Below are 25840 nucleotides of genomic sequence, written 5' to 3' on the forward strand. Positions count from 1 at the left end.
TTTCAGGACAAAAGGATCACCGTCGTCGACGCTCTAGCTCATCCTTATCTCGACGAAGGACGACTGCGTTATCATTCCTGTATGTGCACTTGCTGTTATACCGCAAGTGCTGGAATGCGACAGTATACCGGCGATTTTGAACCTGCCACTTCACACACCTTTGACGATTTGTGGGAAAGAAAGTTGACCAGTGTGCAGCAGGTGAAAGGTACGTCTACCAACAATTGGACGATCAAATGCATCCTTTCTACATTGTAATGATATTAAAAAATTGTATACGGAAACGGACGCGCATATGTCTTTCACTCGCATTATCGTTACCGTGCCGAGATATGTAAGATCGTTATAAAATATTTAAACTTGTGCTGAAGCTGAGAAAAAAACAAAAAAAAAAAAAACGTTGTTTTTCATTCAACTACGCAAGGCGATGTTTCAAAGATCTTGAGTCACATAACTGCTGCTTGTAAAGTTTATTGAACTTTTGTCGTAAAATTGCCTCATTGGAATAATCATATAGTATTTGTTGCCTTTTAAAAATATCTTTCTCTGCGCGTGCGGATCGAACATTATTGTTATTGTTATTGTTATTGTTATTGTTAAATTATATCTACACTTTGGTTATTTATACTTTTTCTTTTTCTTTTGCAGAGGAAATGCACAAATTTATCGCGGAACAGCTGAACACAACGCGCGTACCACTGTGTATAAACCCACAGTCAGCGGCGTTCAAGAGTTTCGCAAGGTAAGCCGTGGGTGGCTCAGTAATAGTCGCCTTCAGGCACCCACAACCAACCACAAAAATTAAGAAAACAAAACAAAAAAAAAAAAAAAAAAACAAAAAACAAAAAACAAACAAACAAACAGAAACATAAAAAAATCAACCAGCCAACCAATCAACCGTAATCATTCACTATCCATCCAAAGAGAACATACAAAATTTTTGTGTGATAAAACAAACGATCCTTTCGCCAAATCATTCCCGCCATTCCCCGTTTACCAAAATATATCGAAAGACGTCGACCATCCCCGGTCCTTCATCCAATGAAAAAATATAAAAAAATTTTTTTTTTTTTTTTTGTTTAAAGAAAAAGAAAGAAACACCGACACCTCGTCACGTATTATCCTGAGAATCAAAAATGATCGAAGATGAACGAAATCCTGATTAATAAAAATATTCCAACCGTACTGAACCAAACTTTCCTTAAAATATCCATACAATGATCATTGTGATTCGTCTGATACTGATCTTGATCGTCTTGCTTACTGCCGTCAAGTTAGAGCAAGCCATCTGCCAACCCAGCACCGTGCGCCGCGTATACGTACACATTACCACTACCGAATCAACTATCTACCACTGTCAGCTACCACTATCGACTACTACTACTATCAGCTACTACCAATCGTTACGTCTTCTCCTGAACGAAAGAAAGAATGACCGAGAATCATCTATAAGTCGGCCCGACCTCGCTCGCAGAGGTACTTACCTTAACTTTTATCTACAATACCTTTTATCATTTATAGATTTGTCTTTTAATTACAGAGATCGTTTAAAGATTGAACACATCTATACAGCGACTTTGTTAAAAAGTAACTCGTTTATTCTTCAATTCATATCTAATATTCAAATTACGCGTCAATCGCCGTTGTTGTTTATTCGTTTACCAAAACTCATTCGATTATACAGTAGTGCGTAATAATTGGACGGCTCGATTCAATTGACGGTAAAAATAGAAACTGTTTTGTTATTTGCGGCATATTTTTTCGACGTAACGCAGCAAGACACAGTATTTTAGATTCATAATCGATGAAGCATACTTTTTGAATGGTATTTGATTGCTTGCTTACACTAAATAATTAAGTGTAAGATCGAGAAGAATTCAACAATCTCATTTACACGTTTCTGTCCACGTTGCCAAAGCATCGAACTAGTAATTATTTTTTAATCGTTGAATTGAACTTTCTCTTTGAAATAATTTAGGCGTATGAAAACGATTTTTGATCGACTCGGTAGAGGAGTATTCATATTTTGTGCGTCAAACTTCGTTTTTGCGTGTACCGTTTCCAATATATTTTTCAATGAGTTTAAACAAATCAATATTACGAACAATGAATTAATTCACGACGTACTTCTCAGCTGGGTGAGACTCACGAATAAATGCTTCGCAACCGTTTCGCGAATCTATTATCAAAAATTAAATTTTATATTACCTTTAAAAAAGATAAAATAGTCTATGAACTATATTGGAAATATTATTTTGAAAATTCATTTCACAGCGATGTAAGTATTTTGCGACTGTAAAATGTATTTTTAGAGACGGTAAAACCATTTGATATTTTTCAATAAATTGCCAATATTTAATCAAATACCAGCAATTGCTCTTATCCGTTAAACTTTAATCACATATTTCTTGGTAGACGTTCGGAGCGACTGATTTGAAACAATTAGTAAAAATTTTCAACATCGAAGTGAGTAGTAGAAAGTGAAAGTAAGATTCATCGAGTTACTGAGCAGTAGTCCTGTATACATGTAAGGAAAAAAGAAAAGGCTTAACAAAAAATAAAAGAAATAAACAAATAAAATAAACTAAAACGATGATTACGTAAAGAAGGCCTGATCAACCATGCAGCCTTCAGTTCATCTTGTCGCAGCAAAGTATTTCGCTAATTTTCACTGGCCAAACCCCATTTCCATGTTAGATGCCCTGTGAAATCCCTGCAAAAAATCCTAATATAAATCCTCGATAGGTTAATCTAACCCTTGTCACCCGTAACCCTGCACCCAATTCCAATCCTGTAGTTAGATCAGGTTTGTAGTTATGATATTTTGATTTGCTCTGCCAAGCGATATTGCCTGTTTTGTTCGTTATTCATATTTTATATTACGCTATCGGTTGTTTTACTTCACCATATGGTAAATGATGAATTCTGGATCCATGTTCTAATTGCCATTCGCATCAAATCTAAAATCGTCGGATTTCGCAATTTGCTTACTGGTTGTTCGTAATAAAGAACATTCATACATTGTTCTTCTAGCCTTCGAACTTGAAAATTAATGTTACTCTTGTAGTTTTTGGTTAAATTTTTCCAATTTACAAAACTTTCATCAAGTTTTTATTGCCCGTATGTAAAATAATAGCCAGTCTTTTAATTTACGTAAACTTATGAAACTAGAACTGTGTGGTAAATTAAAAGAAAGCATCGACGAGCTGGAAGCTTAAACATTCGAACGCTGCTTCATAGATATTAGCTGTGCAACGACTAAGGTAGATTTTTCAGTCATTCAGCACACACATTATATGCATTCTTGTTAGAATTTCTTTTAATTTCTCGCAAATGAATACTCTGAGAAATACACGATTAAAACTAAACTAGTCTGCTAATCAGTGATCAACTGTAATTGAGATATCTTCATTTGTTGATCAAATATACTATAAATCTATCAGATCGGGACCTTTGACTGTGGAAAGGCAGTTCAAAAGATATCAAATTTTTATTAACGTGAATCAGAAACAGCAGATTTGCACTTATTTTTTGACAAGTGGCCTACACACGATTGTTTTCATTTTCTCTTTGACTGGAATTTTCAGTTAATGTGATGCACAATTTTATTTTTATTAGACTATATTTCTTGGCAAAGCAAAGTGTGTTCTATAACACTGATAGTAGCTTACATTAAATTAAAATATCTGGCTGTCACACATGCTGACAGCTGCATGGATATCAGATGATTATAATGTTAAGTTTACGTTGATATGTTGTATTCTAATTATGATAATTAATAAGTTGATACTTTAATGAAAGTTCACATTTCCTTAGAAATGCTCACCAATTGCTTATCGAGTTTTAACAAATTGACGAAACTTCGCTACATGATTGTCATTATTGTCCTGTTTCAATTTCGCATCTGGAACATACGTACATTTTAATTCTTACTATCGATAGTGCCTGTGTTAAATAATTTCGTTTATCATAAATATATCATGAAATGGTAGAAAGAAAAGGCAAGAAATTTCTTTGAATAATTTCTTTCTCATTGAATTTTTGTCTTGCTGATTAATTCGAAAATATTCTCTCAGTTGATTATGAAATAAGCTTGGAATTCATATCGATATCATTACGATGCTAGAATGGACCAATAATGTTAGCGTTGCATTCTTTCTTTTCAAAGTCGTCCACCTCAGCGTAATTATGAGGCATTCAGAAAATGTCAACTATTTCAAATGTTCTTACTATTCTTAGAATAGCCAGAGATATGCATGTATCACTTGGGCGTATGAATATAAAACTGAAAGCGAATACCGTCCAAGGTTTTAATATCATTTTATAACTTACAGCTCAACGGTGGCCCATCCTTCGGAACTGCCACCCTCTCCACATCAATGGGAATAATGTTTTCCCTGGGTCCAAACACATCCGGTTTTCTACAAAGGGCATGACGACGAATGGTCAAGAGAATTGCATTTGTCGCATCCGGTGAAAGGAAAGAAGAGATGAGAGAGGAAATTGTGCAGAAGAAAACTAACCGAATCCAGCCCGAGAAGAACGGAGACTATCGAAGCAGTTGGGCCCTCAGAGCACTAAGAGAGACAATAGACTGCTGAGCAAGTAGCCTCAAATTCAAGTCTAGTTAATAGACGAACGTAGCTAAATAATAGACAAATAGTAAGAATACAAAATAGCAAATATTAGCAACAGAAAGAAGTGGAACACTGAAATAGGCCAGTTTTTAGCTTGATTCGTACAAAGACAGCTGGTATTTAACTGATCGCAGTTATGAACACTACAGCGTTAATTCCGTATGATAATAATAATAATAACACTAATAATAACAATAATAGAAATAAAAATGACAGTTACAATGACAACGTGTACCATAATAGGTATATACGCTAAACACGAAAACTTTGTGAAGATGAGTGCGTATGTAGTAAATTTAGTAGAAAACAGTTTTTTGGACGAGCATGTAAAGAGCGTAATAAGAGCATAATATAGTTTCAAAGGTATGATCTTATATTATTTCGTTTGCATTAAAATGACGCAATTTAGTTTCATTACTTTAATCTTAATATATATATATATATTATATATTACATATATATTATATATAATATATTAATATAATATACAATATATATATATATATATATATATATATATATATATATATATATATATATAAACGACTGAAAGTTGTATCGTATGACAAGAAGCTAGCTATTCCGCTGAATATGCAATATCATATGATATACGTCTGCTGTAATCGTTTATTCGATTAACTACGCCGATATTGTTGTTATGGTATTAATTCGTCTGATAAATCAATGGTGATATATAATAAAGTAAACGAGTATAGCTCATGACGAAGATGTATCATATCTAAGCTCGGCATGTATATTACATTATTTAGTGAGTGACGTTGAAAGATTAGTCCTGCAACTGCAATTCCGGAAGTAAACAAAGGAGAAAACAATATTCCAATATTCGCATGCCACTGCCGAATAATCTTTTCGCGACGTGATCGAAAGTTCACGTCAAGAATACAGATAATGGGGAAAAAAACACACACACACACACACATACAATTGCACTACTATACATATTTATGTACATACATACACAACACGCTATACTTATTATGTGATAAATATCATTGTGGCAAATTGTTCAGATACATGGAAATAAAGAATAAAACGCCTTTGAATTTATCGTAGCAGTATCGTCAACTGCAAAATTTACCGCTTAATCAAACAGAAATACAAAGCTTCTCTGAAACGATAAGTAACAAGTATGACTTACGCATTTTCAGTAAAATAACACCGACGGACCGTTTTCCTTGCCAAAATACGATCGTGAATATTCTCGTTCTGTTTCTGTAAATTTCGTACAATGTTATTACGCATATACATACGTATATCGGATTCTGAGTGTGATTTAGATTAAGAAGAGAAACAGTAGGGGTGCAGGAGTAGATGATACGTTGATCTATGACAAACGTCACACGTATTTCATTTTGTAAAAAAATGTGTTCTCTTTTTTACACAAAACTAAAAATATGTTATCTTCGACTAAGTAATAAGTCCCTCCTTATATTAGTTTTGCGATGTAGAGGAATAACTTGTCCGTTAAGGAAGAAAAAAAAAAAAAAAAATTAAAAACTTTTTTTTAAAAAATCTAAAAAAAAAATTACACTGCGTATCTTGGCGAGGGATTGTCGTTTATTTAAAAACAATGAATGTCTAGCCAGATTACTGGCGCATCTGCAAGACGATGCCCAAACTGGTTTAAATATATACATATAGGTTCATACACTCTATTATATAAACTGGATTAGGTATATAGTTTTATTAATTAGTATATTGTAATTAGCGTAAATTTTTCTTTATTCAATCACTTCGTAAAGTATATCACAGAATCATTTGTAAATAAATCATTCTTGCATAACGTATATTTAAAACTCACATTAATCATCGCATTACGTGCACACGATTTCGAAGGCCACTAATGTTACATCCTGTATCAACAACTGAAATTTATATTTGCAAGTTTGAGTTTTGCAAAATTTAGAAAGTTTCATTAAATACAAAATCGGTTAGAATATTATCGATGTACACACCTGTCGCTTCTAACTTGAAATTCGTGAAACGTATTGATCGCGAAATGTTAACGCTAACATTACAATATCTAAAGACGTTCGTATCGTGTCAGTTTGATAGTATATTATTAGATACTCGATAGGACGTATGTACCAGTATTTTCTTAAAATTAACCTTTTAATTATGTGACCTTTAAAACTGTGTAAAGTGACGTTATAACTATGTGGGAACAAGTGTGTTGTTTAGTATTACATTATCTGATCAGGGTGAGTAAATTGATTTTGACAGTGGATATATTCGGTGTGTATATTCAGAGAGAAGTCAGAGATATTGAACGAATTGATTTAGTCCATCCTGCATACATTTAATTCACTTTTGTTACATAAACAACTTCAGAACTACCCGAAAGATGATCGGGTTAGTTTTCTCGGATCTAAGAAAAAAAGAGTAATGATCGATGAATAATAGTGATAAAAAAATTTTTTTAATCTCAATAAAAAAAATTTCTCACAATGTATCTTAACGAATACCTTAGGTATATTTTCAATGCATTATTACATAATTGGCAAGTCTCAAATAATTTATGTGTGTATCTCCTACTTATATGTAAGAACCTATAATCTAATTCAAACGATTGTTTATATTTTTAATCTTATGTATATAAATATATGAAAAGAACTCGAAATATTGCAAACGTAAAAGATAACATGAAAAAAAGCATGGAAATACTTGATAAATTACGTAAATAGATAACAAAACATTGACGCCATGTCATTTTCACGTGAGAGGCAAGTGAAAAGCAACAAAGTGAAGAAGGAAAACTTTGGAAACTTGCAACTGTAAATAGATTCATTAGCAAAGTTCGTACACGTACGTGAAAATACGAAGACGATAGTAATGATCACACAGTTAATACTTGATGTACGAATACATTTTTTGTTTCTCTTTTTTAACGCTTTCGTTTCAATTTATTCTAATCCAAAATCAAGTAGCCCTCATAAATTTGTTGTCAAACATCGGAAGCTTGAGTAAATGCTTACGGAAAACTGATATAAAAAAAGAGGCTACAAACATAGTGAAAGTATTGATATTAAACATACATAATATCACAGGTAATCTTACATTTGAAATTATTGATAACAATTGAAATTCGATTCTGTGCTATGCACTCTACTTGAATAATTGTGTAACAACAGCCTGATCTGTAGTGGTTGTAGTTATTTTTTCTCGGACAGAAAATAACGTAACGCGAATAACGAATGAAAAAACAAAAAATTTATGACCCATTCCTGCTACAAGAGCACTCGATGAATTGTAAAAGGTGACTTGAAACACGCCTCTGTATTCGTTGTAAATTTTGTACGTAGTTAGATCGTCGTCGGGTGTCTTTTTAAACCCCAGATTAAAGCTCTTTTAGACTGTATGTGGTTGTTAGCACGTCATGCTATGTTATTCGACTAGGTTGTATCGGTCCAATAATGGATAGATAAAACTTGACTAGGTGCACATCTACAACCGTGTTGTGTATTTTATCTATATCGAATAAACCAATATAAATTATTCAGAAAGAAGGAAGCAAGGAAAGATTAATGAGAAAAAATAGAACCACTTTTAAACTACTGTTCTTGCTCTCGTGAGACGTAAAGTTACGATGGTCAAATGCCACAATGTATGATAATAATAATAATAATAATAATAGTAATAACAATAATAACAATAATAATAAGAATCATAATAACAATTAGTAGGTTTATGTGTGTATATTAGGGTGTTTCAAAATAAAAAAAATTTCGATTTTCCAACGGGCCACACCTGAAATAGTTAGTTTAGGTAGAAACAAAAATTCTGGCGAAAGATGAGCATTGTCGGTCGAGTGGAAAATCGGGCACGTTTGATTTTTAATCTTTTTTTTCCTTGTTATCGAATTTATGATGGACAATTGTTAGTAAAATTTTTTTTTCCTGTTTACAGCTGTCAGCGAATCAGTTCGCGTCTTAAATAAGATGCTCCTGGAACTCTTTACTTGATATTTAGTAGGGACGTCTAACGGGTTTTCTGATTATTATTCAATTAAAATACATGAAAAACATTTTCTCACTCAGATTTCAATATTTTATTCAATATTTACACATTTCCTATTACAATGGGTCCCTATTAAATATCAACTAAAGAGTTCCAGGAGCATCTTATTTAAGACACAAGCTGATCCGCCGGCAGCTGTAAACACGAAAAAACTTTTTACTAACAATTATCCATCATAAATTCGATAAAAAGGAAGAAATGATTAAAAATCAAACGTGCCCGATCTTCCACTCAGCCGACAATGCTCATCTGTCGCCAAAATTTTTGTTTCTACCTAAACTAACTGTTTCAGGTTTGGCCCGTTGGAAAATCGAAAATTTTCTTATTTGGAAACACCCTGGTGTATATACTTGTATAGATGCATGTATGTATGACTTTACATATATGTGTGTGTGTGTGTATGCATACACACATGCAGACACGCATTTAAACATATTAGTTTGAAAACTATATTAAGCCTTGATGAACAGGCAAAGCTGTAACGCGACTGAGAAAACATAAAATTTGCAAAGCCGATACCAGATCCTAGTTGAACAAACGTGACTTAAGCATGAATAAGTTTTACAAAATTGATCTCTCTCTCCATCAACCCCTTTTCAGGGTCAGAGCGGTAGCAGCAGAAAACAAGGCTTGACATGGTTTTATGGAAAAAAAAAAACGAAAAAAAAAAGAAAAGATATGGATCTTGTAACCCGCGGTGTAGTCGATTAATTAGGGACTATGAAGAGTAAGGTTTAGATTTATTTCACATGACTTTAAATATAAGAGAAAACGAGCACGGAAATGGGACGAAAAAACGCATATATATGTATATAAATATTTAAGAAAAATGCAGCCAGTAAGCGTCGTGACCCTGCCCTGCTAATAGCCAGCAAGAGCTGCCCGATACGATAATTTGAAAGTGCGATTAGGAGCATCGCTATCTTTGTCTTATACCTTATACCTATATACCTATATGTATGCACGTGTATAGATATACATATATTTTTATGTTATACGCGGTGGAATTCAACGTATTTTTCTTTCATTTATTACCCTGTTACCGCATATATACAGTGCGGAATACGTCGCACTCTTCATTTTATCCCTCATATTTCACAGATCTCATTACTATTAAAGCTTAGATCATAGTCAAAGGATACATCTATTAACGGGGAAACCATTTTCGTCAAAGTTTAGGGACATTTTTACGTAAACCACGTTCGATTATACAGTTTACAGCTATGCATCCGAAAACAGGACAAAATTTTTTTTAAACACATCTAGACAATGATATGAAATAAATAATGCACTTTCTTTTTTTTTATCACTATCTAAGTTTCTTTTATTTTATTTCACTTTTCTATACATATCTCTTTACATCATTTCACATTTTCAACTTATTCATATTTTTTCCTCCCCAATAAAAATTTGATAAGACCTTCGACAATTTATGTAAATAGTACGGGTTCTTTATTCCGTTTAGTTTGCCAGTGACAAGAGTGTTGACAGAAAAACAAAAAAAAAAAAAGAATAGTACAATCGCGCTATGAGCCAAGTTTTACCAAATAACGTTTTATCGAAACCCGGAATGATCGGATCCCGTAGATGCAAGCTCAATTTTTTATGAGAGACCTCGTATAAGACTTACGATACGGGAAATCAAGCAGAGGTTAGTTCCATAGTTAAAAATTTCTTGTGTAATACAATATAATACTAAAACCAAGGTTTGTAAATACGTACAAAGTTAGGCAGTGTCCGATTAGCTGAACATTTACACATCCACACACATTACACTGTATAATGCTGGTTGATTGTTACTTCACATTTGACGAACATAGTAAGCAACAGAAAAACAATGAAAAAATATACGCAATATTATTTTTTTCGTATTAAAAACTGGGTAAGTTATGAATTTACCACGAAACTATGCATATGCAGGCGATTGTTACATACATATAATACATCATAAGGTACCTCACGCAATGCATACATATGTAATATAAATGTATTACATGTGTGTGTGTGTGTGTGTGTGTATGTTTAAAATTGAGGGAAAGAAAAAAGCAACAAATATATTCTACAATAGCGAATATGCCTTGAAATATAGAAAGTGTCTGACACAATATGCCCTCAACGATAAAGTTGCTACAGAAATATAAGAACTCACGAATTTGACATAGCTTTATTTATTTGCAAAAGTTCAAATCTTCATGGATGTGCAATTTCCTTTCTCAAGATTTCCAACCGCCTTCGGATTCGTTGCAATAGTTTTCGTTTCATTCGAACGTTCGCGCGCGGAAAAAAAATCGAGTTGTTTACGCCTGTTATATTTTAATCAGACAACACACAATACGCTGTTGTTCTAGAAACGATGCTATTTTTTTTTTTATCCATTGACTATGTGACGAGTGTGATGCGGAAATTTTTAAAAATGACTATTCCTCTTGTCGAATGAAATCGCATCTGCGTCAGCGAGTGTAACCGCGAAAATGCTCGGAAATATTCGAGTGTTGTGTGTTGCCTGTTTGCAAGTCAATAGGCGGTTTTGTCAAATTTAATGCTGCGGAATGCGCGATGCGTTGATTTTAGTTTGAATTCTCGCTAACGTAAGAAAGCAGTCAAGAAGAGAAAAAAAAAAAAAAAAACTATCAAACATCGATGTTTGACTGGTAGAAAGGGATTTTTGGTGAAATGCAATAAATATTTTTATCACAAATCACACCATTCCTCATAAATCATCGATTCCGAGATAATAATAAAACAATATACATAATTCGCTTAGTACTAGTGTTAATTCCGAAAACTACAACACAACTTCGATCTCGAAATAATTAATAAATCAACAAGACTTTAATTTATATTCTAATTTGCATTTGCGTATCCATTATCACAGTTATTTGACTTCAGGTTTGTTTTTCTTCGCAGTTTAATTTTCTTTTGATACAATTTAATTACACTGAGACATCTTCAACTATGTAATCAAAATTAAAGTATATAGATATATAATTGAAGCAGCCTTGTTGTAGCTAGATGCCGCAGACTTTTGACGTGTACATAGTAATAAATATAATAATGATGAATAATGATTAAGAGTAAGGTACATTAGGTATATAGAATGAGATTGTTTTCAAATCGTCACTGGTTATTATTAGGTGGTAAAATGAAGCTCGAGACTCTACCGAGTCTCGTGATAATCACCGCGACTCGATGAGCGTAAAATATGTATATCTTGGGATAAATCAATAATAACACAATATGCCGAAGCCACAATATTGAGTCGGTCGTATGCTCGTATAATAATAAAATAGAAACGCACGCAAGAGTATCGTATTGTTGTTGCTTAAATATCCGTAGGAATTTAGCGGTCAAGGTAAAAAGTGATGACCTGTCGTGTTAGTAACTAAGAGGCCTTAATATATCATCATGTTTATGAATATACGTTAATAATTATTAACTGTAATTAAATCGTAAATTGATGATTAGTATACAGTTACGTTGAAACTGTATTGTAGGTATAAGATTGATTATTACGGAGTTGCATTATTAAAAACCACACATGCCTGTCTGTGGATTCGTTCGTCCGACGTTCGGAGTATATTTTAATCGTGACAGAATCAATTTACATCCACAATCAAAACGCTTCGCAGTATTCAGCGATTAGAAATTTCATTGAATGATATACAGTCGTCTTTTTCAAAAATAGAATAAAATAGAATTTCAAAACTGCGGTGACACTTCGACCGAGGCTCTTAATTAGCACTGCCACCGTCGTAACGGTTTTATACATAAATTGCCGCCAGTCCGAATGCATAGTCATAATTACGTAAAACTACACAATTTCACTAAGTCTATAACTGGCACACTGCACCATGATATTTACACAGTATTCGCTGGCACGTAAAATATTCGGAAAACCGGGGAAAACCGAGATTTGAAAATATTCTGTAAATGTGATTGGTATTTATTTTCATGGTATGCGATATTTGAATGCAGAGAAATTAAAGTAAAATAAAATAATTACACTGCAGGGATAAATCTTAGATTAGTGTCGACGTTTTTTTTTTTTTTTTTTTTTTTTTTTTTTTTTTTTTTTTTTTTGTTCTTTGTTTTATACTAGTTCCTTGCAACATCCTTTTCGCTTCGAGGTTTCCAAATTATTGGAAGATGATTTGATGAAAAAAAAAAAAAGAAAAATAACATACAATGTACAGAAATCCACAGAACTTGTGCATGCAGGGTAAACAGGCCTACTACCTGTTACCGTCTTAAAATGGTGCACCCTGACTGTAAATATTACATACTTAACACCTATTACACATAGAATTAATTCGCGTACCTTGAAAGTAGTTGTAAAATTTCGGATATAGAATTTGCAGTTGATATATGTAAGCATAGTAACCGTATACTAATTACGTATACAGAAATGAGATCTTTACATGCGTTGTAAATTTTGTAATTGTACTTTAAAAATTATAATTATAGGATGATACTTTAGTGAGCGAGTGTTCACGCGATGCTTTTCGTCTCTTCAATATGCGAAACGTAGATATATTGTAACGAATAACGTTTAATGTAAATTCAAGTAATCAGTTTCACGTATTAAGAGCTGTACGAGTTGAATTACAAATTATTCATTAGTAGGTTGAAACTATGTGTTCCTTTAAGTATCTTTGTATTTATCTATATCTATAGTTCATTCTCTCGAGGTTGAAAAAAAAAAAAAAAAAACAAAAAAAAAAATAATATCGAAGCCAACTGTATACCTGTAATAACATTGATAAGTTGTAATGCGTATTCATTGGCTATTTGATTCCGTACTTCTATCGGCTGTCGAGAAAACTGATATTACAAACCTACGTTGTTGAATTGGGTAACGTTTAATTTCACAGTTTGCGAAACAAGGAAATGAAAAAGATCTCACATTTTAACGATAACCGCGTCACTTTGATTTTCTCGCAGGTAACAGAAGTACTTTACACGTTTCACGCTTTGCGTATATCTGTAAGCATAGTAATTTTTGTCGATGTTTCTCGGTGTTGGTTAAACATATTTGTAAATATTATAACGGATCTACATAATTTCGATTTTATTATACACGAGCCTTGGTGCACGGAAAATAAATAATTTTGGTCTGTGACGTTTTTTAAATTTGAATTCTATTATCTACATATTCATAAAAGTCGTAAAATTTGTAATCAATATTTCTTGCACCCTGGTCTTGTTAGACTGGTTTTTTTTTTTCATACAACGTTTGGGTTCACGTTTCGGCAAATGTCACGGTGTTTTTGCTCTAACTTGTGCATTTTTAATCGTTGCTGTTGACAGAGCTAATATGAAACTCTGTAATCTAACATCATTATTACGTTACAATTCTCCGGTTAGAAGAGCAAGAGATTCGAAATGCAGAACAATGCAGATAAATATTTCGTAAATATGGCCAATGCGAGTGGCTTCCGTGTCACTCCGTTGTGAATCCCTCGTGAAAACTTGTACATTATTTGAATACCGGTATAATTTTAAAGTACAACTATAAGTGTAACTACAAAATAAAACTTTGTAAATATTAAGGATAACGATTACGATATTACTGGTAACATTATTAATAACAATAACAGTAAAGTTGTAAGTCAGTATGTAGATTATAGTTTCATGTGAACACACGGTAGATGTTCGACTTTAACGATATATCGCCGTAATTTTGCAGTTTTTTGAACTCGACGAAATTTCGGCGATACCAAGTTATAGAGTCAATTTATTCTAATTCACGGCCAAAGTAATTATTAGGAGAAAACGCGCGGCGTCTGCTGCTATTAATCTGCTATTGCAGTAATTTCGTGTAACATAACGAATGGAATTTGATTTCTTGCCAATATTTGGCTGTCTGAAGTTGGCAGTAGGAAATGAGATGATGAATTGCTTTTATCCTTATTTTACTTTCTTATAATATTAGTCTTCGTATACCGCAGAGGGCGACGCGTGTAAACTCGATGTAAATAGTGTATTGTAAAATATGATAAAAGAAAAAAAAAAACAAAAAAAAAAACCAAAAAAACAAAACTTCGTTTAACTACACGATTGTATCGAAGCCTATGCTACTTACTTATATCCTCAAACTTTTGCCACAGTTTATTCTCCATCTATTTGTATGTCGGTTCGATTGGATATAGATTTTGTATCACCCTTTATCCGTGTACGATTCTATAATCAGTATAATAGATATAATGCGAACGACATTGGTGAACGAAGTGGATCTGATTTATTCAAAGCTCTGTATCGATTATAAATTCATTAGTGAAAAGTTTTTGATCGGTACGATTAACAATGGAATATTGTACCAATTCTCTCATTCGCCGACGATAAAAATTTTAATTCTTCAGGGTCCAATAATTGCCCTTAAATCATATCGCGTCCTTCAACTTCTACTGCAACTAACACGCGTACATGGTTATTGTAAGTCAGGCGCAGTAACTAGCGAAAGAAATATTTTTCAGGTAGTGCAGTTCTCAACTGTACAACGAAATTAATATTAAGCATATTATTGTTTTTCTTCAGATGAAAATGTTATGGCAACGTTTGTTATACCAGATGCAACACAATAGATATACAGAGTGAATTCCTAACGACTGCATGGTCCGTCGTCTGCTAACATTTACCGCTCACGCGCTACAATTCGATAGCGGGTGTTTGTCAGGGCAACCAACTGTCATAAATTTAAATGACAGTTCGCCGTGATGTACGTAACCTCAAAAATTTCCACAGTTGTGGATTCAGCACGTCTGCCGTCGACAACTGTCCGCATTTTTGAGGTTACACACATCGCGGAGGTTGGTTGCCCTGGCAAACAGCCGCTCTTGGATCGTTGCGCGTGCGTATTAAATTTTAGCAGACGACGAACGATGCAGCCGTTAGGAATTTACTTCGTATAGAAGTCTGTCAAGACATGTACGTTAACGAAACAACAGAATTCGGTTTCGCGTGCAGTTTCAAACACTGAATTAAATCTCGTGGAATTTTTAACCTGTATTCCATTGAGAATTTATAGGTTATAAATTACTGGTTATTGCAAGTGACTGTAGACAATGTTGAAATGCGTGAGAGTGGGCGAATACTTCGTGCAGAATTTTAAGTCAATTAACGATTTAAAGGCAAATTTGCAAAGGGGTCAAGATCCCTAATTTCGTAATACCTGATATCATAATTCGTCAAGCGACTGAGTCCAACACTCCGATTACACGATATTAGTTTTTGAATACGCACGTTGTAGCTCAATTTGAATACTAGAATTCGTCCCTCAAAAAAATTATCTAGACCATAATGGAAGGATAGATACAAACAATTTCCAGTATGTAATGAACTGCGGACGCTTGTTTGATAACCTTTCAGACATATTAATGATTATTGAAATCACAAGTGCTTACGAACGAAACGCAGTAGAAGTAAATGAAAAATATTGATTAAAATAAAGTAACTTTGGTTGTATAAAATAATCAAAATGAAAATAAAAAACAGTCCGACAGGCGGACGCAATCTTATATACCAGAACATAAAAGACTGGCACCAAAAATCTTTCAAGTAAAAAACCACTCGAAATTTACTGTAAATCACCCCAATTGATTGAGCGAAAAATGGCAGGTACCTCGGTGGCAGGTTTAGTTATGTAAATTCATGTTAACGATACAATGAGCGCTGACAAAAAAAAAAAGAGGTTTGAATATCAACGAAACTTGTTCAACGACGGTAAATTTATAGATCGAAAACTGACAATGAGTTAGGTTCAATAGGTTATAGAAATGCAACTGGACGAAAACTTTCTGTGTTGTTAATAATTGTCACGTGCCACCGAAGGTAACGCTACACGTTTAAGCGCAATTATATCATCTTTTGATTAGACGAATCGTACTTACGTATATTAAATTATGAAATAATAATTAATTATTAATACAACACTAGTGCGTAGCTAGGCAGGTACCTGCATTTCATTGAATTTAATATGTGCTTCGATAGCTCTTCAATAAATCGTTATACATGTTTTGATAAATCTGCATCGGTGTTTTTATTGCCCATGATACGTAGGTGGAAAATGTTGAAAAACGCCGTTAGTAACGCTGACTATCACGTAGCTGTTTCCAGCTCTTAGCTGAAAAATCGCTCGGATCGTAATTAATGTATGGTCTAAATCTGTGCCGAGAGACTCTGTCTTGTACCTTCGAAAATTACGCGGTATCAGGAATCGTGTATTAAAGATTATATTAGCCAACGGAAGAACAACTAATTCGATCGTCTGTCAACCAGTTCATTTGACACTTGTTGCACATCCTTTTTTGAAGATTAACGCCTACGCAAAGCAAGTTATCTACATTATTTTCCATTAACAACCTCATTTCACGGACGATCACAAAAATTATGTACCATGATCGATTCTAAAAATAGATCTGCCCTTGTGAAACAGAGCAATAACATTTTACTTTCGGAAGCGGAAACGTCAACGACAAGTCGTTGTAACAATCTCAAATTTGGCAATCATCTCTCTCTTGGTAAGATTTTGCTGTACTGTGAAATGGACGATTTTGCTGAGAAATGAATTCGGCGATTGGAATACTTGATCGGTAACGACGGCGTGTGTTTCAAGTTGTGGTCTTGGTGACTAATAACAAATCACATGGCTACCTGTTTTCTCTCACGATGCATATGCAAACTAAGAACGTGGAAAGGTTTACCGATGTTTATGACGACACGTATCTGTTCACCAACGGTGACGCATCGTACGATCGTTGAACAAATCGTAATTCCCGCAAATTTCAAAACGGATTCTGTTGGTTGCTGGAATAGTGAAAGAAATGGATAGTGAACTATTGATAAATCCCCACCGAGAGTCCTCACTTCTCACGTCATTCGTACAACGCTAGTCGGTCGTTATTTTAGTGATCAGTGAATGCCGACAGCCCACAAAGAATCATGGCTATCGAAAAGAGTCTTATATTTCTGACCATTTTTTACACCGTTAACGCAAGTAAGAAAATTTATATTCTATCAAGCAATTGAAGCAATACAATTCAGGCACCCGCACACCTTGGTCCATATCGTAGTTTTCACTTCTGTAGTGAAACTATTTCGTGAAATATTTCTTTCTGCCGGAGTGAAGGAAAGTTTCGGGGATAATACGATTTTGTTTTTTTTTTCTTTTTTTTTTAATATATCAAAGGAAAAATGAAACTTCCAATGTATTTAAACGCAAGTTTCATGACGTTCTTAATTGTTCGTGTGTTTTAGAATCAGGAATGATGCGTTGCAAAAAATCCAGAAGTTTGTGCCATTTTTTTTCAAGTGGTTGATCAAGAACGTGTATTATCTCCTTAATTAACATATAAATCGAACAACTCTAGTTCAGAATTTTGATAACTATTCGTCGCAGATTCATATTGCTATTTTTACTGAAACTTCAACATTTAAGGTTGATCTTTGAAACTTGTGACATTTATAGCGATATTCAGTTCTTGTGGTAAATTTCCTTGGTAGATATTGGTCAGTAAGTTAATTTCAGGGATATCGCTGTGCATTTCGTTTTTTTAGATATTAGTCAGTGAATCAATTTGAGTGTCATTCTAACAATGCACCCACAACTTCTTGGACAAGTAATCATTTTTTCTTATCATCTGAAAACTCAAACAATCATTTTTGAACTTTTAACTGTGTGCTTGGGGGCCAAGATCGACACTTCTTTGACACCCTTTCTTGCAGTGTCTATAAAATTCTGCACCATTTGTTGTAAAATTCAACTCCAATCAAAGTACAATGTTAAATATAACACCCGTGCATGGGTGCTTGTATTTACACCAAATAGTGTTAAAATTGAGACTCCCAATTCGTACCGATAACATACAAGCACAATGGCTAGAAAATCTAGAGAAATAAAATTCGTGGAAAAATGATTCCAAGTTTTGAAATGGGCGAGAAAACGATGAAATATTGAAAATATTAGCTGTATCTACGCTTGCACAGCGAAGTGATAAAAGCCAAGGTCACAATTAATGTTCGATTGGAAGGTCAAAGAGCGGAACATAGATTCGCAAACAGAGCTAAAGTCTACGGGACAGTTGAAGATTGATTAAATTTTTTCTCTAAGCAGCCGTTGTGGGCATTTCTTTTACACACCGATTTCACGTACCTTCGTGATTTATATGTATTCGTAGAAAAATCAAATCAATTCAGTTTGTTTTATACTACGTTCCCGATTCAACCATCTCATATTAGAGCATCTACTTCTATTATCTTCTTTTTTTCTCCTCTTATGAAATACAACGATTGTTTTAATTAATCTTCAATTCGAGTTCTAACTTATTAAAGTAGAAGAGTGCTGGACGTAGTTTATTTCCGAATAAACTCTCGAACGATCCAAGTTCACATATCTCAAACGCAAAAAGGGCATAACAAGCCCATTCTAGATGCAATCTTGAACAAAACCACTCCAACACATTTTCATTTAACGCAAAAGTAAATGGCACGATTTCTACGAATTTACTATCGCGATATTTTCTCGCTTAATGAACGTATCTTAAAAAATTTAAGGAGCAGTTCAATCAATCAATACTGCAGATAAATGCCCAAAGTTCTTTGAAAACAAAATTTGTAAGTAACAAAAGAGTTCGAATGACTTGCGAGACGTCCAAACGGTATTAAGCCGTCAACTATGATACCGATGAAATCAGCCAACAATATAAATCAAAGAAACATTCAGGATTTTGACTCGTCATGATTCTTGTTTACAGATCAGACTCACGAGTGCCCAAATATAATAACGAGATCGCAATGGGGAGCGAGACAAGTAGCAAGCGTTAATTACCTGATTGTACCAATACCGTACGTGGTAATTCACCACACGGCAGGTCACACTTGCAACCGGACGAGTCAATGTGCTGAAGTCGTCGCCGGTATCCAAGCGCAACACATGGACTCTAATAATTGGGGTGACATTGGTTACTCGTAAGATATACCTAGACTATTATTACTTTGAACTATTTTATTAATGTGCCGCGGTGAGTTTTTCTTTAAACTCACCGCTCAGTGCCAGCAGATACAAGGCAACCGAAGTTACACTTGGGGTTTCTACTACCATTAGTAAAAATACTTGTCTCGGCAGGGTTACATTTTCATCAATTTTTAATACTGACCTGATATATTGTATTCATTTGGAATTTCACGGCAAACATCTGGTAGGTTCCTTTTTACGGAGAGTTTTTTGACTATTGTATAAATGATATTTCAACTGAATTATCAGTTTTTAGGCTTTCCTTAAATCAAATCATAACTCAATACTTGCTACATAACATATTACATAAAAAAAGGTTATCGCGGTATGAGGATTCATCCTGCCTGATTAACTTGTACGTGACATGTATTTGTGTTTTTCTGATATGCAGTATGGTCCATTACTGAAATCTCTTATAATCGACAAAATTTGTTATTCTTGTTTTGCAAAGAAGTAGAAATCCGGCAAAAGTAATTGCATTAGTCGAATTTGTGATTCGTGACTTTACATGTACAGTGTTTTGTTTGCTTCTAGATTCTTGATCGGAGGCGATGGTAATGTGTACGAAGGTAAAGGCTGGACCCGCGAAGGAGCGCACGTAGTCGGTTATAACAAAAAATCCATCGGAATTGCTTTCATGGGTTCATTCGAAGGTAAGATTTGAGTAATGCACAAAGGGTAGAAGAGCAAATATTTCGTTTTCTTAGTATGTAGTATTAATCATGAATTTCACGTCGTGTCAAGAAGTGCAAAGACCCGTGTACGTCGTAAAAACTGCTAATTGATGTTTGAATAACTTCTCAACCTCAACAAAATGAATATTGATTATTTTTTTCAGATAACAACGCAAACCAAACTATGCTGGATGTAGCGCACAAGTTGATCGTTTGCGGAAAAGCTCAAGGAACTCTTCGACCGACTGTTCGCGTAGTTGGTGCACGTCAATTAATCGCTACAGTAAGTCCAGGCTTTGCACTGTACAACCAAATTCAAGCTTGGCCGGAATGGGTATCTACCCCGTGAATAACTAGTGGAAGAAGCAGTGTCGAAATATAAAATAGCACAAATTTAATAGATTGCAGAGTAAAATAAAAATTCAGTAAAGTATGATATAAATAATGACAAATTGGCCAGTCTTAGAATAGGGTGATATTTAGCACTTCGCGGTAGCACTGGTTCATATTTGACTCCGGAAATCATGTATTTATTATGGGACGCCAAATAGGTGCGACCGCGAAGGGTCAAATTTCACTAAGGATCGGTTAATGAAAATGTAAATGAACATTTCTAGAATATATAATATATAGAATATATAATAATACACGGGAAAAATCAGGGGAAAAAAGTTGAACCAGTCAAATCGGTTTATATTAAACAAGAGAGTATAGACGAGGAAAGATTTTTTTTTTAAATACCAAAATATAGTTTAAGGTAATTACAATAATCATGGTATACACTTACTATTAGATGCGTATGTATTTTATCGACAGTAACTATATGAAGTACAGGTAAAGACATTTGATCTTGGCTATCGAGTGCAAAGAGTGATGTACCGAATTACGTGGATATGTACGTAAATTACACAATGCCAGAGGAATGAGTAGATTATACAGTACCTGTTTTCAATATAAATCCCTACATTACCGACACAGCAGAGCACAAACCCCGGGCACAAACCCTTTTCTAGGACGTTCGAGGGTGGGGTATAGCACCACTTCAAATAACTTTATCTCTAAACATGGTCTGAAAGTAAGAACACGAATGGTGCGGATTGCTCTTGATAATTTGCATAATGGCATTTGAAAAATAATTCAACATCGGCAATTTTCAAGACAGTGAATTATAAATAGAGCTACAAAGTAGTAAAACAGAGATGTTTGAAGAGTTGCACAAGGCTTGAATACGTTCAAAAAATTTCTTTCAACTTCGGCTTGTTTTATTGTCCTTGGAATACAGATTCATACTAAGCGTTGGACGAGAATAACTAACTATACCGTATTTCAGGTTCATTATCACTTGGTTTCTAGACACCGAAATTTGTCATGTTTTGTCTATAACATTTCTAGACTTTTACTCATTCGGTAAGAATGTGTGAAATCTATAAATTATTGTTAAACGATAGCTCGTAATTGGTAAATCTCGTTTGTATCATTAATACTTCACTAGTTTCAAAACCCTCGCTCGCTAAAGCTTGCTCGGGTTCGAATGCCTAGTGTAACTGGTTTTTGTGCTCGTACGCTCGCTTACTCGTTGTCAGTGTTTCACCAGATGACATAGTCGTAGGGGAGACTAGGGCACGATGGCTCCCCAAAATATTGTGGTATTTGTTTCACAGTATACAGAATGAACACTGTCTTTGTGCATGTGACGCAAACCGATTCTGCCAGTAGATTTTGCTTTATAATGCTAAAAATCACGTTTACACATGCATGTAAGTATAACGTATTGTGATTTTATGACAATAAATTTCGTTAAAAAATACCACAGAACAATCAGCTAAGTGCTGACAGATTTGAAACACGACGCACAGCGATTTTAGCTCTAATTGAACGACATTATTGTCATGTATTCCTATGCGTTGACTGAAGAATATAAAGACAATTGCCCTAATCGGCTTTGGTGTGACAACCGAAAATCGTGCGCTTCCGCCCCCTGAGATGTTCCAACGTTAGAGTTGAGAACTTATTTCAGAACATCAGAGAGTTACCGATTTCGACATGATGCTGGCTGCATTCACCTTCCGAGTAACACAGTCTTCGCAATCGTAAGCCCAAGCCGGCGATACAAGAAATTAATAGTGAGAATAAATTTCTTCCAAAATTCGTAGCAAAACAGTGATTTAATTAAAGTATAGGTACCCGAGAGAAGAATGTATACATAGATCATGAATAATAATAGATCAGATGTAATAATGATGCGGAGACCAAAAAATAAATGTATATGTATATGCGGTCCATGTACGATATTAACATATATGATCCATTTACAATTAATACGTGATGCATACTATAACTTTTATGATTTTCCAGGAAACCAACTAGATTATCTACAATAATCGGCTATAATATGAAAATAGAAGAATTATTAATTTCGAAATAGGATTCTGTTCATTCATTCATTCATTCATCATTCTATACGACACGCGCTCGATGTATTCCATAACGATAATATTCATAATTATTCCAACGACTTTTCATTTGCTCTCTCGATCTTGAATTTTCGTAGGCACAATATCGAAACGCTGTTTTAGCTAGTTGCAAGTGAAGTATCTACGTTGGATAGAGAAGCAGAATCGTTTTTCGAAAAGTGTTCGTATTGAAGAAATTCAGAGTGACTGTAATGCATCACGGATGCGCTAATTTTAACCGAGATAAAATGGATGCTCCGTATATGAGACAGTATTTAACGCAGTGTCCTGATTTAAAGACCAAAAAAGGTGATTGTCGGCGATTATTGTGTTTTTGATAGGGAGAGATGAAACGAAGCTTTTTAGATCTTCGAATGTATTTTAACACTCATTTGAAAAGTACGAGCAAAAATTTTCATCATCCAACCGTCGCACAACGGCAGCGTTATTAGCTGGCCCGTTAACTGAAGAAAATATCCTTAGTCAAAGGCTGACCATCTAAGGGCCTAGCTGCTTGAGTCTGGAATCGGCAGGAAAGATGAAGTGTGTATTTATTTCTTGTCTGAAATGTGAAAACTAAAATCATTATACATCATATCGTATCATCGTACATCAAACATCATATATCATACATAGTATTAAAGTTCGAAACCAAAGTTTGAATTTTCGGGTGTTCAGAAAGCGACGTCCCCGAAAATTTTTTTTTCTCCTGACGTAATCGATCTAAAATTAGCTAGCCGAATTCCTCATTATGGAAACAACCGCGCAATAGAGCGGACGGGTGAGAATCGCTCTCCGCGAATTTCGAGTACCGGGTTCTCTACGCCCTGGATCCTGCGCTTCGGGTCCGCTTTCTGGTGCAACTCAAGTTCCAGGACAAACGCTGCGTAGTTTCTGCCCTCCAGGTACGCTACTTGACGAAACTCGACTTCCAGGAAAGCGCTTCGTGATTTCTGCGTTCCAGGTCCGCTACCTGGTGAAATTTGACTTCCAGGAGGAGCGCTCCGTGGTTCTGGCTGTCCAGGTCCTTGACCTGGTGACTTTTGACCATCCGGACTAATTTTCCGTAGTTCTGGTTGAACTTGTCATCTTAACAATAAAGAATTTCAATTCATTTTTCGCGCAAGCTCAAGTTCAGTAGCTATCAATGCGCTAAGAACATTTCTATAATTTTGATTAATTTTCTTATAATCCTCTTGATGCAATGTGCGAATAAGAAAATTATATTAATCCGTACACAATATTTTTGATGTGTTCTAATACTAAAAATATTTATTGCAATTCCAGGTGTCACCCGCGGTGGTAAGCGGTGGTCGTTGGAGGTGGAGGACAATTTTCAGCAGGTGCTTTGTTGCTTGCCATTTCTCTCGGTTGGCCATACACTCTTTTAGCTGCGTTTTCTGAGTTCCAGGGGGTCCGATTGGTCAGGGGAGGGTCATACAAATCAATTTTGAGGCGGAAGATTTTTCGGTCAAAAAAAAAGGAAGGTTAACCCCTTTGTATTTTTGGCGAAAATTCTCGCGATTACGAAAAGTGCTGGAATAAATTTTTTCTGGCACTAGTCCGACGCAGTTTTGCGAGAGAAATCGATTGGGCGCAGTCGCAATAGGCTGCGATCAACGGATCAAAAGTTACAGCCACAAAACGAGAACCCGTGTTTTCGACATTTTTCAGCTGGTGCTTTTTCGCTCGCCATTTCTCTCCTGTTGGTCCCACGCTCTTTTCGCTGCGTTTTCGAAGTTCCAGGGGGTCCGATTGGTCAGGGGAGGGTCATACAAATCAATTTTGAGGCGGAAGATTTTTCGGTCAAAGAAAAAGGAAGGTTAACCCGTTTGTATTTTTGGCAAAAATTTTCGGGATTTTCAAAAGTGCTGGAATGAATTCTTTCTGGCTCTAGTCCGACGTAGTTTTGCGAGAGAAATCGATTGGGCGCAGTCCCAATAGGCTGCGATCAACGGATCAGAAGTTACAGCCAAAAAACGAGAACCTGTGTTTCCAACATTTTTCAGCTGGTGCTTTTTCGCTCGTCATTTCTCCCCTGTTGGTCCCACGCTCTTTACGCTGCGTTTTCTGAGTTCCAGGGGGTCCGATTGGTCAGGGGAGGGTCATACAATTCAATTTTGAGGCGGAAGATTTTTCGGTCAAAAAAAAAGGAAGGTTAACCCCTTTGTATTTTTGGCAAAAATTTTCGGGATTTTCAAAAGTGCTGGAATGAATTCTTTCTGGCACTGGTCCGACGTAGTTTTGCGAGAGAAATCGATTGGGCGCAGTCCCAATAGGCTGCGATCAACGGATTGAAAGTTACAGCCAAAAAACGAGAACCCGTGTTTTCAACATTTTTCAGCTGGTGCTTTTTCGCTCGCCATTTCTCTCCTGTTGGTCCCACGCTCTTTTCGCTGCGTTTTCTGAGTTCCAGGGGGTCCGATTGGTCAGGGGAGGGTCATACAAATCAATTCTGAGACGGAAGATTTTTCGGTCAAAAAAAAAAGGAAGGTTAACCCCTTTGTATTTTTGGCAAAAATTTTCGGGATTTTCAAAAGTGCTGGAATGAATTCTTTCTGGCACTAGTCCGACGTAGTTTTGCAAGGGAAATCGATTGGGCGCAGTCCCAATAGGCTGCGATCAACGGATCAAAAGTTACAGCCAAAAAACGAGAACCTGTGTTTTCGACATTTTTCAGCTGGTGCTTTTCCGCTCGCCATTTCTCTCCTGTTGGTCCCACGCTCTTTTCGCTGCGTTTTCTGAGTTCCAGGGGGTCCGATTGGTCAGGGGAGGGTCATACAAATCAATTTTGAGGCGGAAGATTTTTCGGTCAAAAAAAAAGGAAGGTTAACCCCTTTGTATTTTTGGCAAAAATTTTCGGGATTTTCAAAAGTGCTGGAATGAATTCTTTCTGGCACTAGTCCGACGTAGTTTTGCGAGAGAAATCGATTGGGCGCAGTCCCAATAGGCTGCGATCAACGGATCAGAAGTTACAGCCAAAAAACGAGAACCTGTGTTTCCAACATTTTTCAGCTGGTGCTTTTTCGC

At 35.2% G+C, this 25840-nt stretch overlaps 2 protein-coding genes across 5 annotated transcripts in view; both read left to right on the forward strand.

Moving 5' to 3' along the window:
* nmo (serine/threonine-protein kinase nemo) overlaps positions 1 to 16695 on the forward strand; it is a 153167-nt gene extending 136472 nt beyond the window's left edge. Inside the window, exons 8-11 of one of the 3 annotated variants that reach the window (XR_006883142.1) lie at positions 7 to 208; positions 649 to 742; positions 1086 to 1476; positions 4335 to 16695. Coding sequence is in view for 1 of the 3 variants with exons in the window: in XM_046625282.1 (XP_046481238.1) it covers positions 7 to 208; positions 649 to 742; positions 4335 to 4389 (351 nt within the window). In the remaining 2 variants the exon portion in view is untranslated. The remainder of the gene's footprint in view (positions 1 to 6; positions 209 to 648; positions 743 to 1085; positions 1477 to 4334) is intronic. The other 2 variants (XR_006883143.1, XM_046625282.1) reach the window with 2 other exon arrangements.
* Positions 16696 to 17510: 815 nt separating this feature from the next.
* Positions 17511 to 22164, forward strand: LOC124218650 (peptidoglycan-recognition protein SA). Of its 2 annotated transcripts, XM_046625283.1 has the most exons (5): positions 17921 to 17960; positions 19224 to 19283; positions 19424 to 19637; positions 20218 to 20336; positions 20522 to 22164. In XM_046625283.1, exons 1-5 carry the CDS (start codon positions 17936 to 17938, stop codon positions 20704 to 20706), a joined length of 603 nt encoding a protein of 200 aa, XP_046481239.1. In that variant the 5' UTR covers positions 17921 to 17935; the 3' UTR covers positions 20707 to 22164. The 2 variants fall into 2 exon arrangements, with proteins under 2 accessions (XP_046481240.1, XP_046481239.1); XM_046625284.2 differs by lacking the exons at positions 17921 to 17960; positions 19224 to 19283 and adding an exon at positions 17511 to 17667.
* The last annotated feature ends 3676 nt before the right edge of the window (positions 22165 to 25840 follow it).

Source organism: Neodiprion pinetum, chromosome 5, assembly GCF_021155775.2.
Source record: "Neodiprion pinetum isolate iyNeoPine1 chromosome 5, iyNeoPine1.2, whole genome shotgun sequence".
Classification (NCBI taxonomy): domain Eukaryota; kingdom Metazoa; phylum Arthropoda; class Insecta; order Hymenoptera; family Diprionidae; genus Neodiprion; species Neodiprion pinetum.

Coding starts and splice junctions, on each gene's coding strand:
- LOC124218650 (XM_046625283.1), top strand. CDS start 17,936: ATGATGCGTTGCAAAAAATCCAGAA. Junction 19,638..20,217: donor TGGGGTGACATTGGTTACTC/GTAAGATATACC, acceptor GTTTGCTTCTAG/ATTCTTGATCGGAGGCGATG. Junction 20,337..20,521: donor TTTCATGGGTTCATTCGAAG/GTAAGATTTGAG, acceptor TATTTTTTTCAG/ATAACAACGCAAACCAAACT.